The 13,466-nt window shown below is 43.8% G+C and overlaps 1 protein-coding gene and 1 pseudogene across 1 annotated transcript; one reads left to right on the forward strand and one right to left on the reverse strand.

The window, feature by feature from the left end:
- The first annotated feature begins 5,609 nt into the window (after positions 1–5,609).
- LOC119328288 (receptor-like protein EIX2) lies at positions 5,610–8,878 on the forward strand. Its single transcript, XM_037601301.1, has one exon. The coding sequence runs from the start codon at positions 5,620–5,622 to the stop codon at positions 8,641–8,643; it is 3,024 nt and encodes a 1,007-aa protein (XP_037457198.1). The 5' UTR covers positions 5,610–5,619; the 3' UTR covers positions 8,644–8,878.
- Positions 8,879–9,775: 897 nt separating this feature from the next.
- The window catches only part of LOC119334709, a 6,265-nt pseudogene continuing 2,574 nt past the window's right edge, over positions 9,776–13,466 (reverse strand).

Below are 13,466 nucleotides of genomic sequence, written 5' to 3' on the forward strand. Positions count from 1 at the left end.
TGTGCCTCCTGTTTGAGCGAGAGGGAGGACCTTTGCTGGGCAGTCAAAGGATGTGCTCCGATATGGTGGTCCAACTACAAGGTAATGCTAACACATCTTGTTACTCTTTCTTCAATTTCGATAGGTTTACGACAGTTCCATTCAAGCACAAATATGTTAATGACACTAATTCAAAGTTGTAAAATACATATATTTATAATAGTTTAATTATTCTTACATGATTTCCACATATATGTGTTGCTTTAGACAAAAAAATGTGCAGTAAACTTGTTACATAGAACACCCTAGGTATCGCCACTGGCATCGACTAGACGACGCCCATCACTGACACACTCTTCTCTTGGGAGCATTGGCCCAGCTCATTGCCGTCGCATCACTCTCCCACCATTGCTTCTGTCTGGTCTCGATCAGATATTTTGGTTGATATGCGGGGAGGTGAGAGGGCAAGCTAGGGGAATGGAGTTGGGAGAGACGATTGTAGAGCGACATCGTTTTTGTTCCTATTTCTTTTCCTTTTCAAGTGGTTACTTTTTCTTCATCAGTTCATCTTTAAACTTTTGGTTGTCTCAGCGTAGCTTGCAGCTCCAGCTTAGATTTGTTAGATTTATGGGTAAGCCAAATTGTTTAAATTTATATTGTCCAATTTATTTATAGGAACCAATCACCCAGATGCCTTTCCTAGACTGATGCAGATGGAGCTTGCAATCAGATCCAAAGACTAATGAAGCTGGGGCTGTCAAACTGACCAAAGCAGGTACAACCGCATCTTAGGCTTGAAAATTTGCATATGGACGTGGGAGTCCACTCATATGTATGGCTTTCATGTACACTTTGAATGGTCCAGGAACATTTGTATTTTTCTGTGTGTTGATTTTTTTCCAAGAGTATTTGCTTTGTGTCTGTAGACATTAGGTTAGTTGTCAAGTTGGTAATTAGAGGATTAGATCACTGTATCAATCGACAATCATCTCGGGAAAGTATCATCGTACTTTTGTTAGATAATTGGTACTTCTGTAGTTGCACGTTTTTATACTTATATATTTGTAGCCACTTTTATAGTGTTCTTTGTTCCTTTGTTTTTATCATACATATAACTAAAAGCCAGTTTACAGAAAAATGTCAGTCTCATCCCCGGCCTTCTTCAGTTGAGGAGATTACTCTACTTTTTATCACTGTTGGAGGATTCCTTATTTTGAGAAGTCCGTACCACAGCAACGGGCAGGCAGCTTGGCCAACTCATTATTTCTACCGGCACCAATCGTTTTTATTGTTTCTAGCCAATGTAGATTGTGGTGATTGTATGAAAGATTTAATACCTTTCTCACGTGCATGCTAGCTAGGAATGTTTGCGGATGGACGTGAAATGAACTGTTAAGTACTCTCCTATTTAGTTTCACCAGGAATTTATTGATATGGTAAGAATTGTTAGATTGGTTTGTGACGAAATGTTGCTTGAAAATAAATTCACGATAGGTTAGAGTGGGGGCAAAAATAGTTACAGTGCTCTTGTAGGACGATGGATTTTCTCCATGTAGTCTTGTAGCCTTCATGGAAGTCGAATTTTGTAGGTTTATTTGTACATTTTTGCTTTGTTTCGGAAACCAGAGCAGTTCACTTTATCCATGTGTTTTTTCTTGCTTCTCTGCACTGTACCCTTTGGGATGATCAATATGCATTACTCTTTTTCAAAATTTCTATTTGGAACTATATTTTGTTATTAAACCACTGTGAGAAGGTTTCACAAGAAACCTAAAAACTGTAACAGGTGGTCATTATTTTTTTTGCCATATGTAATGAATGTTTGCCACAAGTTAGGAAACATAACTGGTTTTTAGTCGTTTATCAGTTTGTTTTGCTCATGGGGATATATAATTAGCTTTACCAGTTTTTTGATTATACAAGTTTTTCTCTTCTTTCTCCACATGTGTGTTTCTGCAATATATGTACATTCAAGCGCCAGAAGGTTTGTTCTCCCACTGTGTGCCACTAATATTTCATTTTTGTGGGTGAGATTTTTTAACTTCTGGATGCGCGAATGGTTTGGATATGGTGTTGCGCAATGCTACTGTGTTATGCTATGACCACGGACATGCTTATGTGGTGTGGTGCATCTGTTTTTATACTTCAACATTGTTGTTCCCGCTTGCGCGACAGCGGTGACTGTAGATGCTGCTCACGCATCTGTTGTTCCTGCGTGCGCGGGGGCGCGGAGGTGGGCGACCGGGCGCGGGAGGTGGTTCGGCACGGCGAGGCGAGGCCGGCCGGACTTGCGAGCACCAGGCAGGCGCAGCTGCCACCTGCGTCGACCAGGAGCACACGCCTGCAGAGGGATGTTGTGGCCTGGCACTGTTCATCGTGGAGCTTGCGAGGGACTCCTTGTCATGGGCGGGCTTGTCATGGGCGGGCGCTGCATGTCACGGCGCTCGCGAGGTCCAGTTTGGGATCCATGGAGTCCAGAGCGCGGCGGCAGAACTGCGACGACCGTCGCGGTGGGCGAGCGCGGCGGCGGCGACTGCAACTGCTGCTGCGGTGACTGGCTGCTATTTTTCCTGCTTGCGCGGCAGCGGTGACTGCAGATGCTGCAACTGCATCTGTTGTTCTTGCGTGCTCGGGGGAGCGGAGGAGATGGCGTTGCGGCGGCGATGACTGCATTGGGCAAACTTTTTCGTCTGCGCAGACACGAACAGACGAAATGGGTCGGTGTGTTGCAGTTGCTCTAACTCCATGAAATTTTTCATTCATTTACTTTTAGGATGTAGGATGGAGCATAGTTTGTGCTGTTGACTGTCAATTGTACTCCCTCCTTTCCTAAATATAAGCCTTCAGTTTGTGATGTTGAAGATGCTTCGTACTCCTTCTGTTCCTAAATATATGCCTTCTTAGAGATTTCAATATAGAGTATATATGGAGCAAAATGAGTGAATCTACACTCTAAAATTTGTCTATATCCATCCGTATGTAGTCCGTATTGAAATATCTAAAAAGGCTTATTTTTAGAAATGGAGGGAATAACAAACAAAAAAGATCACATAACATAAATTAATTAATCATAAATTATTGTTTTTTTCTCCTAGGTGGGATTGGTAGCAAAGCTGTTCTGTTGGACTATGCAGTTCATTGGCCATGGAGTTTTTGAGATAAATCTCTATCAAGCTATTAATGTTAGGTTAAGCACTAGCTTTAGTAAATTCCCGCCCAAGGATTATACTTGACACTTACTCTGACGGTAGAACCGGACACGTACTCCACTTGACAATTCCTGGTTTTCACGTTTGAGCATTGAAAATGAAAAACAAGTGTTTGTGTATGTGGTGGAAATCCCTCTTATGTGATTTCTAAAAAAGGGTTAATCAAAGATTGCATTCATGAATAATAGAACTACTAAAATGTGGACATGCTAATTTATTTTTGAGGAACCTAGCACACCAACAACTATCACCTGGCCCATGTCAAACGTTCACCCCAACAGACTAACCTGTCAACTACCAAAATGTGGACATGCTAATTTCTGCTTGGTATTCCAATGAGCATAGACGAACAATAAATTTATATATTGCATTATCGTAACATTCAAAATAATATTAATTTTGAAAATTGTAGGGATGTGTGTGACTATTTATATTATTTTATGCTTTGGTGGACCGGTGAAGAATTAGTTCATCCACTTTGCCCAATGAGTATTCTCCATTGCACATTTTAAGACCTTCGACGTGAATTCTTCGTGCTAATTACATATATTGCTTGTGCAGATTGGGTATGAGTTGAGGAAGGGTTTTTTAGTTATACTTGTTCAAATTTCATGCGAATGGAGCTAAAGTCAATATTCTTAATATCGTGCGAGAATTTCTTAAGCGCATCAAATAGATCTTAATTTGTAACTGGTTCTAGTTAGATAATCTCTCTATATGTATAAGTCATCAGATTGCCTTTTTTGTTATCAATTTACGTTGCAAGGAAAGTTGACTTTAATTATTAGCCGATTTTGCATGTGCTATCTATTCTCTTCACGTGAAATTTAACATGTATTATGTTTATATAATTCCAGCAATATATTCAAAAGCCCGTGGCAACGCACGGGCACTCTACTAGTATTGAATAAGTTGAGAGTTGAGACATTGTGGGTGCTTTTGTTGTTTCCTTAATCTGTGTGTTGTCAATCAATTTCTATCAGTGAAGTTGAGACTGATATTTTCCATTATTATACATAACAGAAACTTAGAAACAAAATTCAATGTATACATATCGCTTACGAGGATGCCGATCAGAGACATAGCTAAGTGCGGGGTAACGGGCGCTAATTTTTAGAAAGTTGACACTTACAGTTTCGGTGTGACATTGTTGGAGCTCGTCACGGAGCAGGCGGCCAATGAAGCTGGAGCTGATGGTAATTTGGCAATTTGGGCGCACGACTTCACTGAGCCGTTGTCCACATGGAGACATTCTGGTACAAGGCACTCGTGAACTTCTCCGGGACAAGTGCAGCAACAAGGACTAAAAGAAACAGTAAAACTGCCCTGAAATTATCTTCACTTATAGTATATCGTTCAGTGAGCCCAGAAATGGAAGGAAAAGGCTGCACCTCTACTAAACCGAGTGGTGCTGTTCACTTGCATAACTTGCACGTCGGTCAAATTCAGGCCTTGGAGTGTGTGTGGAAATTCTCCATTCCAGACGTGAACTTGGCCAAAAACATGTGAGCATGCTTGCTCACGTGGTTGCCATCAGAATGCCAGTCAGTCAGGGAACATGGACTAAATTTGCGTAGAATTGCCTGTTCGTAGCGGCACAGAGATGGATCCATCTTCTTCATATTCGTCCTAGCTGCCGCCGACTTGCTGCACTCCGATGCGCTTCAGCATGCCGTCGGTCTCTGAAACCCTGCGCTGTAGCTGCTGTCCTGACCTCTTCCCCTGTACTTGTGCTGCAGTGCCGAGGAGCTAACCGTGTCGTCCTCCCTGCCTACAGTCCAAGCGCTGCCTGGTCGGCCATTGGCAAGTGCTCTCATTGTTGTAGTTCAGTGTTGGTTTGCAGGTGAAACTTGAGAGATGGCACAATCTCTTTGTCGTAATTATGTGCCGGATATGCGTGATCCTTGCATTGAAAGGATATAAATAAAATACCCCAAGCTTCATCAATAGAACATACTCCTTGATTCGTTTCTTCTCCCACCCATCTCGTTTTGACGTCTCTACTAGTGAGTGAAAGTAGAAATACGCCACCCCTGTGTTGCAAATTATTTAGGCCCTCTCTGATAAACTTTTGCCCCGAGAAAAGCTACCTGAATGCTCAAAACTATGTGTCAAAGCAAAATTATATTTACTTATATATCGTTCAGTGAACTGATAAATTTTAGGAAAAGCCTGCACCTCTACTAAAACAAGTGGTACTGTTCACTTGCATAACATGCACGGCAGGCCTTGGGAGTATGTGGAAATTCTCCATTCCTGACGTGAACTTGGCCAAAAATATGTGTACATCCTTGCTCACAGGGTTGTCGTCGGATTGCCAGTCAGTCAGGGAACATGAACTCAGTCATAAAACATGGACTAAAATTTGCTTACAACTATCACGAAACTCCGTTAGTAGCGGAATAGAGACGGATTAATCGTCTTCCTTGCCATGCGTACCACCACTGCCAAGCTCCTGCTCATATGCGTCCTAGCTGCCGCAGACTTGCTGGCCTCCGATGCACTTCAGCTCGGGCCAACCGGCGGTTCGGCCAGCGCGAGTTGCATACCCCGCGAGCGGGACGCCCTGCTGTCCTTCAAGCGTGGCATCACCAGCGATCCCATGGGCCTCCTTGACTCTTGGAACAAGGAAGACTGCTGCCAGTGGAGGGGCGTCAAGTGCAGCAATCGAACCGGCCATGTCCTTAGGCTTCATCTTCGTAATCTGCATGTGGACACGGTCCCGCTCAATGGATTGATCATCGATGGGTACTACAGAGACACAGCTTTGGTTGGCCAGATAAGTAATTCTTTGCTCTCCATGGATCGTCTTGTGCACCTTGATCTTAGCATGAATTGCCTCGAGGGCCCAAGTGGCCATATGCCGCAGTTCCTGGCCTCTTTGACGAGATTGAGATATCTCAACCTCTCAGGTATACCATTTTCTGGCAGAGTGCCCCCTCAGCTCGGCAACCTCTCAAATTTGCAGTACCTTGACCTTTCCCAATTTAATCCGATAGAAAGTAGTATGTATTCAAGAGACATTTCATGGGTAGCGCACGTCCCTAATTTGCAGTATCTTGGAATGAATTCGGTAGACCTCAGCACAATAGTTGATTGGCCTTATGTTGTCAACATGATTCCTTCTTTAAAGGCCCTTGATCTTAGGTCTTGCTCTCTTCCAACCACAAACCATTCACTCCCACATATTAACCTTACCAAACTCGAGAGGCTTGATCTCTCCAACAACATATTTGCCCACCCAATGGCAAGGGGTTGGTTTTGGAATTTGACAGGCCTCCAACATCTTTACCTTGCCGGAACTCAGCTATTCGGTCAAGCACCTGATGCACTGGCACATCTGACGTCCCTCCAAGTCCTTGATTTGTCATTTAATCGTAACATGAGGACTACAAGCTTCAGAACACTATGCAATATGAGAATCCTGGACCTTTCTTATTGTCAAATTGATGGAGATATAAAGGATATTATAGGGAGGATGCCCCAGTGTCCCTTGAACAAACTGCAGGAGTTGCATTTGGGCTCCACCAATATTACCGGAACCATGCCGGATCAGCCAGCACACTTGACCAGCTTAGTCGTTCTTGACATCTCTAAGAACAATCTAACTGGAGGCATACCACGATGGGTGGGGCTGCTCTCTAGTTTAAGCAGACTTGGTCTCTCCTCCAACTACCTCAGTGGACCTGTGCCATCTGAGATCGGCATGCTCAGTAATTTGACCGTATTGGAACTTGGATACAACAATCTAAGTGGACCTGTGCCATCTGAGATCGGTATGCTCGGCAAATTGACCATAATGGATCTCAGTGCCAACAACTTGAATGGTGACTTCACCGAAGAACATTTTACAAGTCTAACCAAGCTAAAGTCACTGGATTTAAGTGAAAATTCCTTGAGGATTACAGTTGGTCCCGACTGGATACCACCTTTCAGTTTAGAAGACATAACTCTTGGCTCTTGCCAGCTGGGCCCTTCGTTTCCTGCATGGCTTCAGTTCCAAGTGGACATTGGCTGGATGGATATATCAGGCACAGGTATAGTTGATAGGCTTCCTGACTGGTTCAGCACTACATTTGCAAAAGCCATATCTCTGGACATCTCCAACAATGAAATCAGTGGCAGGTTGCCAAGAAACATGCAATTCATGTCAGTGCAATCTTTCTTGATCAACTCAAATAAATTAACTGGTGAAATCCCGAACTTACCAAGAAATATTACCTTGCTGGACATGTCTACAAACTCTTTATCTGGAAATTTGCCATCAAATATTGAGACTCAATGTTTGGCTTCACTAGCGTTGAGCTCCAATCAAATAACTGGTCGTATTCCTGAATCTCTCTGCAAAGCAGAAGCCTTGGATGCCTTGGAATTAAGCAGCAATTTTTTTGAGGGACAACTTCCTCAGTGTTTTGGGGTGAAGAACATTGTGTTTCTCATGTTGAGTAACAATAGATTTTCTGGCAACTTCCCATCGTTTCTAAAAAAATGGAGACAATTGACGTCTTTAGATCTATCACGTAATAGTTTTTCCGGAAGGTTGCCATCATGGATTGGAGATATGGTTGAATTAAGAATTCTACGGCTAAACGAGAATATGTTTTCTGGAGAAATCCCAGCTACCATCTCAAATCTTAGTCGCCTTCACCATCTGAACCTAGCAGGCAATGGCTTATCAGGTGCCATACCATGGCATCTGTCAAATGTGACGGCCATGACAGGAAAGTACGTAAAGGATTATTCGCTTGACTCAGAATCTTATGGCAGCTACTCATCTATTATACGTAAATATGATTTTTCGTCTGTTGCTGTCAAGGGACGTGAACTTGATTATGGTATTGGCATTTTAGATTTGGTGAGCATTGACTTGTCTTTCAACCAGTTAACTGGGAGAATACCAGAAGAAATAGTTGTTCTTGATGCCTTGATAAACTTGAATCTATCATGTAACCGACTAAGTGGGAAAATACCAATTAAGCTTGGGGCTTTGCATGCTCTGGAATCACTTGACCTCTCAAGGAACATGCTTTCTGGCAGAATCCCTCCGAGCCTGTCAGATATAACCTATTTGAGCTACTTGGACTTGTCTGATAACAATCTAACAGGGAGAATACCATCAGGACGTCAGCTCGACACCCTCTACACAGAGCAACCTTCCATGTACAGTGGCAACAGTGGTCTCTGTGGGCCTCCTCTTGTGAACAGTTGCCCCGGAAAGAATGTTACAAGGCAAGATGATCAAAAAAGGAATGAACATTCCTTTGAGCCAATGACCTTTTATTTTGGACTTGCTCTGGGATTTGTTTTGGGTCTCTGGGAGGTGTTTTGTGTCTTGTTGTTTAAGAAAGCATGGAGAACTGCTTATTTCTGCATGGTTGACAAGACATATGATCAGATGTATGTGTTTGCCGTTCTTAGATGGAAAAGCTGGGCCAGAAAGGGGGCTACAAATTGAGTAAGAGCTCTTTAGAAGCATGAAGCAGCATATCATGCTGAGATTTTTATTTCCTTGAAGTTAATATAAAGGATATTGATGGTTTGTAATTGTCTATGCGTGTATGATAATACTTTTGAACTCCTGTATTTGCTACTGCTCAGATGTTGTGCTGATTGTTAGTTTGGTAGCTTCATCGTTTATGTTGGCATAGCATCATCATGGGACTCTTGTATTTCCTTGCTTGAAGTTATTGTAATGGATATTTATGATTCATAGTTGTCTATGTGCGTATACGATAATATTTTTTGAATTCCTGTATTTTCTACTGTTCAGAGGGTTGTTGTGCCGATTGTTTTTCCATAGCTTCATCATTTAGAGTTTCATGGTTGGCGTAGCCTGTATGCTTCTATATATGTTTTTTCTGTTATCTACTAGAGTATTGTATGTGAGTTAGAGGAAACCTGATGTGATAACACCAGCCAGCGAACTAGGAGCTTCAGTCCACCCCCAGTCTGCGAGTCATTGGCGGACATCATCTGCTCATGTTCAAGAAATCCTCAGCGAAACCACTTTTCCTCTCTGTAACCTGGACCAACAGGACAATCAGTGAGCGATCTGAAAAGTAATAATACTGGAATCACGCACATAAACCTAGATGCAATTCAGACTTTCCACAAAGTCCAGAATACTGCAACTACACCCTTTACTAGAGAACTTTCAGGCATGTCTTTAAAGCTTGTTTTCCTTCTATGTGTGCAAAATCTTTCTGTTGCTAGGTGTGAGGACATGATCAGCTATTTGACATACCATCATACTGAGGATTGTATTCCAATTCCTTCAGCTTACTGGAGCTACACTTAATTACCGAAGAGGTCAAGATCCTGCAACGGAAGTTCGCAGCTAAACAAAATTACTGTAGAAACAACTTCACTCCATTCACACAGAATGACTATTGCCATGAAAAAAATGTTAAAATCGCTCAGGTATTCAGGTGAATGTGTTTGTGTTTCATGTCATAATCCATCTGTTTGTTGGTCAATGAGAAATTGCAATTGGTCTGAACAAGGTACGGACCAACCCTTGACACATGCATTACTTAATTTGATTGATGCTGAAGCACACAAAAAAATTGGGGAAATACAACCACACATTGTTAAACCATCCATTTATTTATGATCAATGAGAAAATGGTTCCCACACAAATGAACATAATTTCGGCTCTACACACAACAAATTACAAATGGCACGGAAATAAGGCCAATAGACAGCTATGTACATAGTCATAAGGGCATTCTGGCTGGCACATTGTTTGTTGAATCTTTCGTTTACTTGCCTACCAATTCTCCTGCATGATCTTGGCCTGTTCAAATATGAACCTGCCTTCCTTGTACTTCTGGGACTCCTCGTAGGCCTTCTCGTACTTCCACCCGAGCACCTCCCGGCAATCACAGCAATGATGTCGGCAACCATGTGGAGCCCCGTCATGAGCTTCCTGTCCTCCTTGGCCCCTGTGGTGACGTTCATGGCGTGGTAGGAGAGAAACGCGCGGCCATTCCTCCCCTGCAACAGCAGCCGGAAGAACAAAGGTGCTAGTATTTATCCTCCAAACACAAGCAAAATTGAGATAGACAGATCATAGCGTATCGAGGTCTTGACATCTGAAGCTGATATGGATAGATATCACACATCTCTGGTTGGTTGAGTGAAACTCCGCTATGTAAATATAGAAACACAAGTGCTAAACTTCATTCTCAGATTGTATTGTTGGACCTCTCCACTGCAGTTGATGAATGAACCTATTTAAAGTGCCTAGTTGATACTACAACAGCAGCCAAAAGAGCAAAGGAGAGACAGTATCAGTATGTATTTATCCTCCAAACACAATCAAAATTGAGATGGACAGATCATAGCATATCACGGTCTCGGCATCTGAATGGAGCTCATGTGACAGCCTCAGATGACTAACTGCTGGTACAGATAGATCACAGTATCTCTCTCTGGTGAACTGAAGGAAACTCCGCTATGTAAATGTAGAAACACAAATGCTAGCTAAAGTCAGCTACATAGACGTTCGTTGTCAGATTGTTGGACCTCTCCACCGCAGTTGATGAATGGACCTATTTAAAATCGCTAGTGGATACTATTACTGATTTTAGCTCGGCATCCCCAACCAGCCCAACATATATTACTGGTCCATCTAAGTTCCTATTTATTGATTAAGCTCTGCCTGTCCACTCTTGATCCCTAACACAGGCCCAAAGGCCCAAAGTCAGTAATGACCAAGGAAAAGCAAATAAATTATCCTTCCCTGGGTGAAGTTGTTCACCTGGAAGGCCTTGGAGATAATATCGTCATGTAGGCAGACGTGGTTCCGGCAATGGCGGCAGCTGTACATCCGCGGCCCAACCAGTTCTGCCATCTCTCTGCTGCAACCAATCCGATTCACCAATTGAATTAGGAACCTAACAACCACACCAGTATGTGGTGCTCCAGAGTAGTAGAATACATAAACCGGAATGACCAAACGATGACTAATAACCATTGCAAATTACAAATGGCATGGAAATAACACCGACAGACTGGTAGTTTAAAAAAGAAGAAAACGTACTGCTATGTACAAAGGCATGGATGATCCATAAGAACATTCTGGCTGGCACAGGGTTGGTTTAATCTCTTTTCCATTTCTTACCTATTCTTCTGCACGATCTTGTCCTTTTCAAATATGAACTTGCCTTCCTTGTACTTTTGGGATTCCTCGTAGGCTCTCTCGTACTTCCATCCGAGCACCTAGTGGCAGCCACGGCAGTGGATGTCGGCGACCGTGTGAAGCCCCGTCATGAACTGCCTGTCCTCCTTGGCCCCCGTGGTGATGTTCATGGCGTGAGAGGAGAGAAATGCGCGGCCATTCCTCCCCTAGTACAACATCCAAAAGAGCAAGCAAAGGAGAGATAGTATTAGTATTGTATTTATCCTCCAAACACAATCTAAATTGAGATAGATAGATCATAGCATGGCGTGTCGAGGTCTCAACATCTGAATTGTACATATAGATAGATCACAGTAGTATCTCTGGTTCCCCGCAAAAAAAAAAAGTAGTATATCTGGTTAACTGAAACTCCACTATGTAAGTATAGAAAAACAAATGCTAGCTAAACTGATCAGCTACAGAAACGTTCTCATATTGTATTGTCGGACCTCTCCACTCCAGTTGATGAGCCAATTTAAAGTCCCTAGTTGATAAGTACTTACTACTAGTAATTTTAGCATGACATCCCCAACCAGTATAGTTTAACTGGTCCATTTAAGTTCCTATTTATTGATTATTAAGGTCTGTCCACTCTTGATCCGGAACGCAGGGGCCAAAGTCGTCAGTAAGGACAAGAAGCAAATAAATTATCCTTCCCTTAGTGAAGCTGTTCACCTGGAAGGCCTTGGAGATGATATCGTCGTGGAGGCAGACGTTGTTCTGGCAATGGCAGCAGCTGTACACCCGCGGCCCGGCCAATTCCGCCGTCTCCAACCAATCTGATTCACCAATCAAATTAGGAATCAAATAACTGCACAACCAAGCAGGGAAACCAGGTCCAATCTCTCAGCAGCTGTATATGAATAAGCTAGGTATCTTCTTTGGGCATCTTAATTGATTCCATCTTGATCATACAAAAACTGAAGGTAAGGGATTATGTAACAATCCAGCGGCAATAATGCAGAGTGCCCTCTTATCTCCTTTTTTGTTTTGTCACATGTTTGTTTTGTGCGCTAGTGCTAGTCTGATTAAAAGAGGTGAAGCATACCTTTTTTTTTAGAACGAAGGCTCGCGAAGAGCCCGGCTTTGAATTAACAAAGCCATCAACCGGCCAGGATTACAGATTCTGGATTACAGCCTCGACATAAACCATAAAAAGAAAACACGGCAAGATACAATGGTGCCGGGAGCAGCTCACATGCCAGACATACAACAAACTGAAAAAAAAGGATCTACATGAAGCACCAAGCTTGAAGATGACAAGGCCTCTTGCACGCGCGAAGCCTAGGAGAAGGGAGATGCCGGCGAAGGAGCAGAAGATCAGATGACCGAGAGAGGCAGCCATTGCCACAACACCTGGGACCAGCCGGGAAACACCACCATCCAGATCCATCGTCGAAGAAGGCCCCTGCCTCCTCGCCTGGCTCGAAAGGCGCCGAACCGTCAACAATGAACACGTTCACCCTAGAACCTGGATGAGTGGCACCGATGGCATCCACATTGTTGGGACTAGGCCGATGCGACCTGCCGTCGACTTCTCACCTAGAGCAGAGCATCACCGAAAACCAAGGACCCGGGCATTCAAGAGGAGAGCTACCAGGATGAATTAAGGAGCAGCAGCCAGAGACAATATTCTGCACAACCGGCTCGCTGGAGTGACACTGTCGAGGGGGAATCCCTATCCCCTCCTCTCCAGTAGCCACAGGCACTGGATTAGGGTACATCCACCCGGTGAGCACACAAACATGGCCTGAACCAGGGGGAACACTACCACCGCTGGAGTTTACTGCTGCCGCCAACACCCACCACACACAACACAGCGAAGTCCAAATTCCCACCTTGCTCCCAAAGCAACGCCTTCAAGAAGGATACGGTGCCAAGGGCGTCGCCGCCGCCCAACAGCGTTGGGGTTTTCACCCGGGAGGACAAGGGGGAGGGGGTGGGGAAGGCATACCTGACAGACACCTCCAAGAAGGTGCGCGGCGCCCGCGGGCGTCGCCGCCGTCACAGCCAGCAGGACGGCTAGGGATTTCTCCTGGCAATCTTCCCGTCCCCACTCCCACCCAGCGAAGAACCGGCGTTGAAGACGGAGCCG

The sequence above is a fragment of the Triticum dicoccoides genome, chromosome 7A, assembly GCF_002162155.2.
Source record: "Triticum dicoccoides isolate Atlit2015 ecotype Zavitan chromosome 7A, WEW_v2.0, whole genome shotgun sequence".
NCBI lineage: Eukaryota > Viridiplantae > Streptophyta > Magnoliopsida > Poales > Poaceae > Triticum > Triticum dicoccoides.

What these genes read in the sequence shown, in the direction of transcription:
- LOC119328288 (XM_037601301.1), top strand. Translation starts at nt 5,620, where the DNA reads ATGCGTACCACCACTGCCAAGCTCCTGCTCATATGCGTCCTAGCTGCC.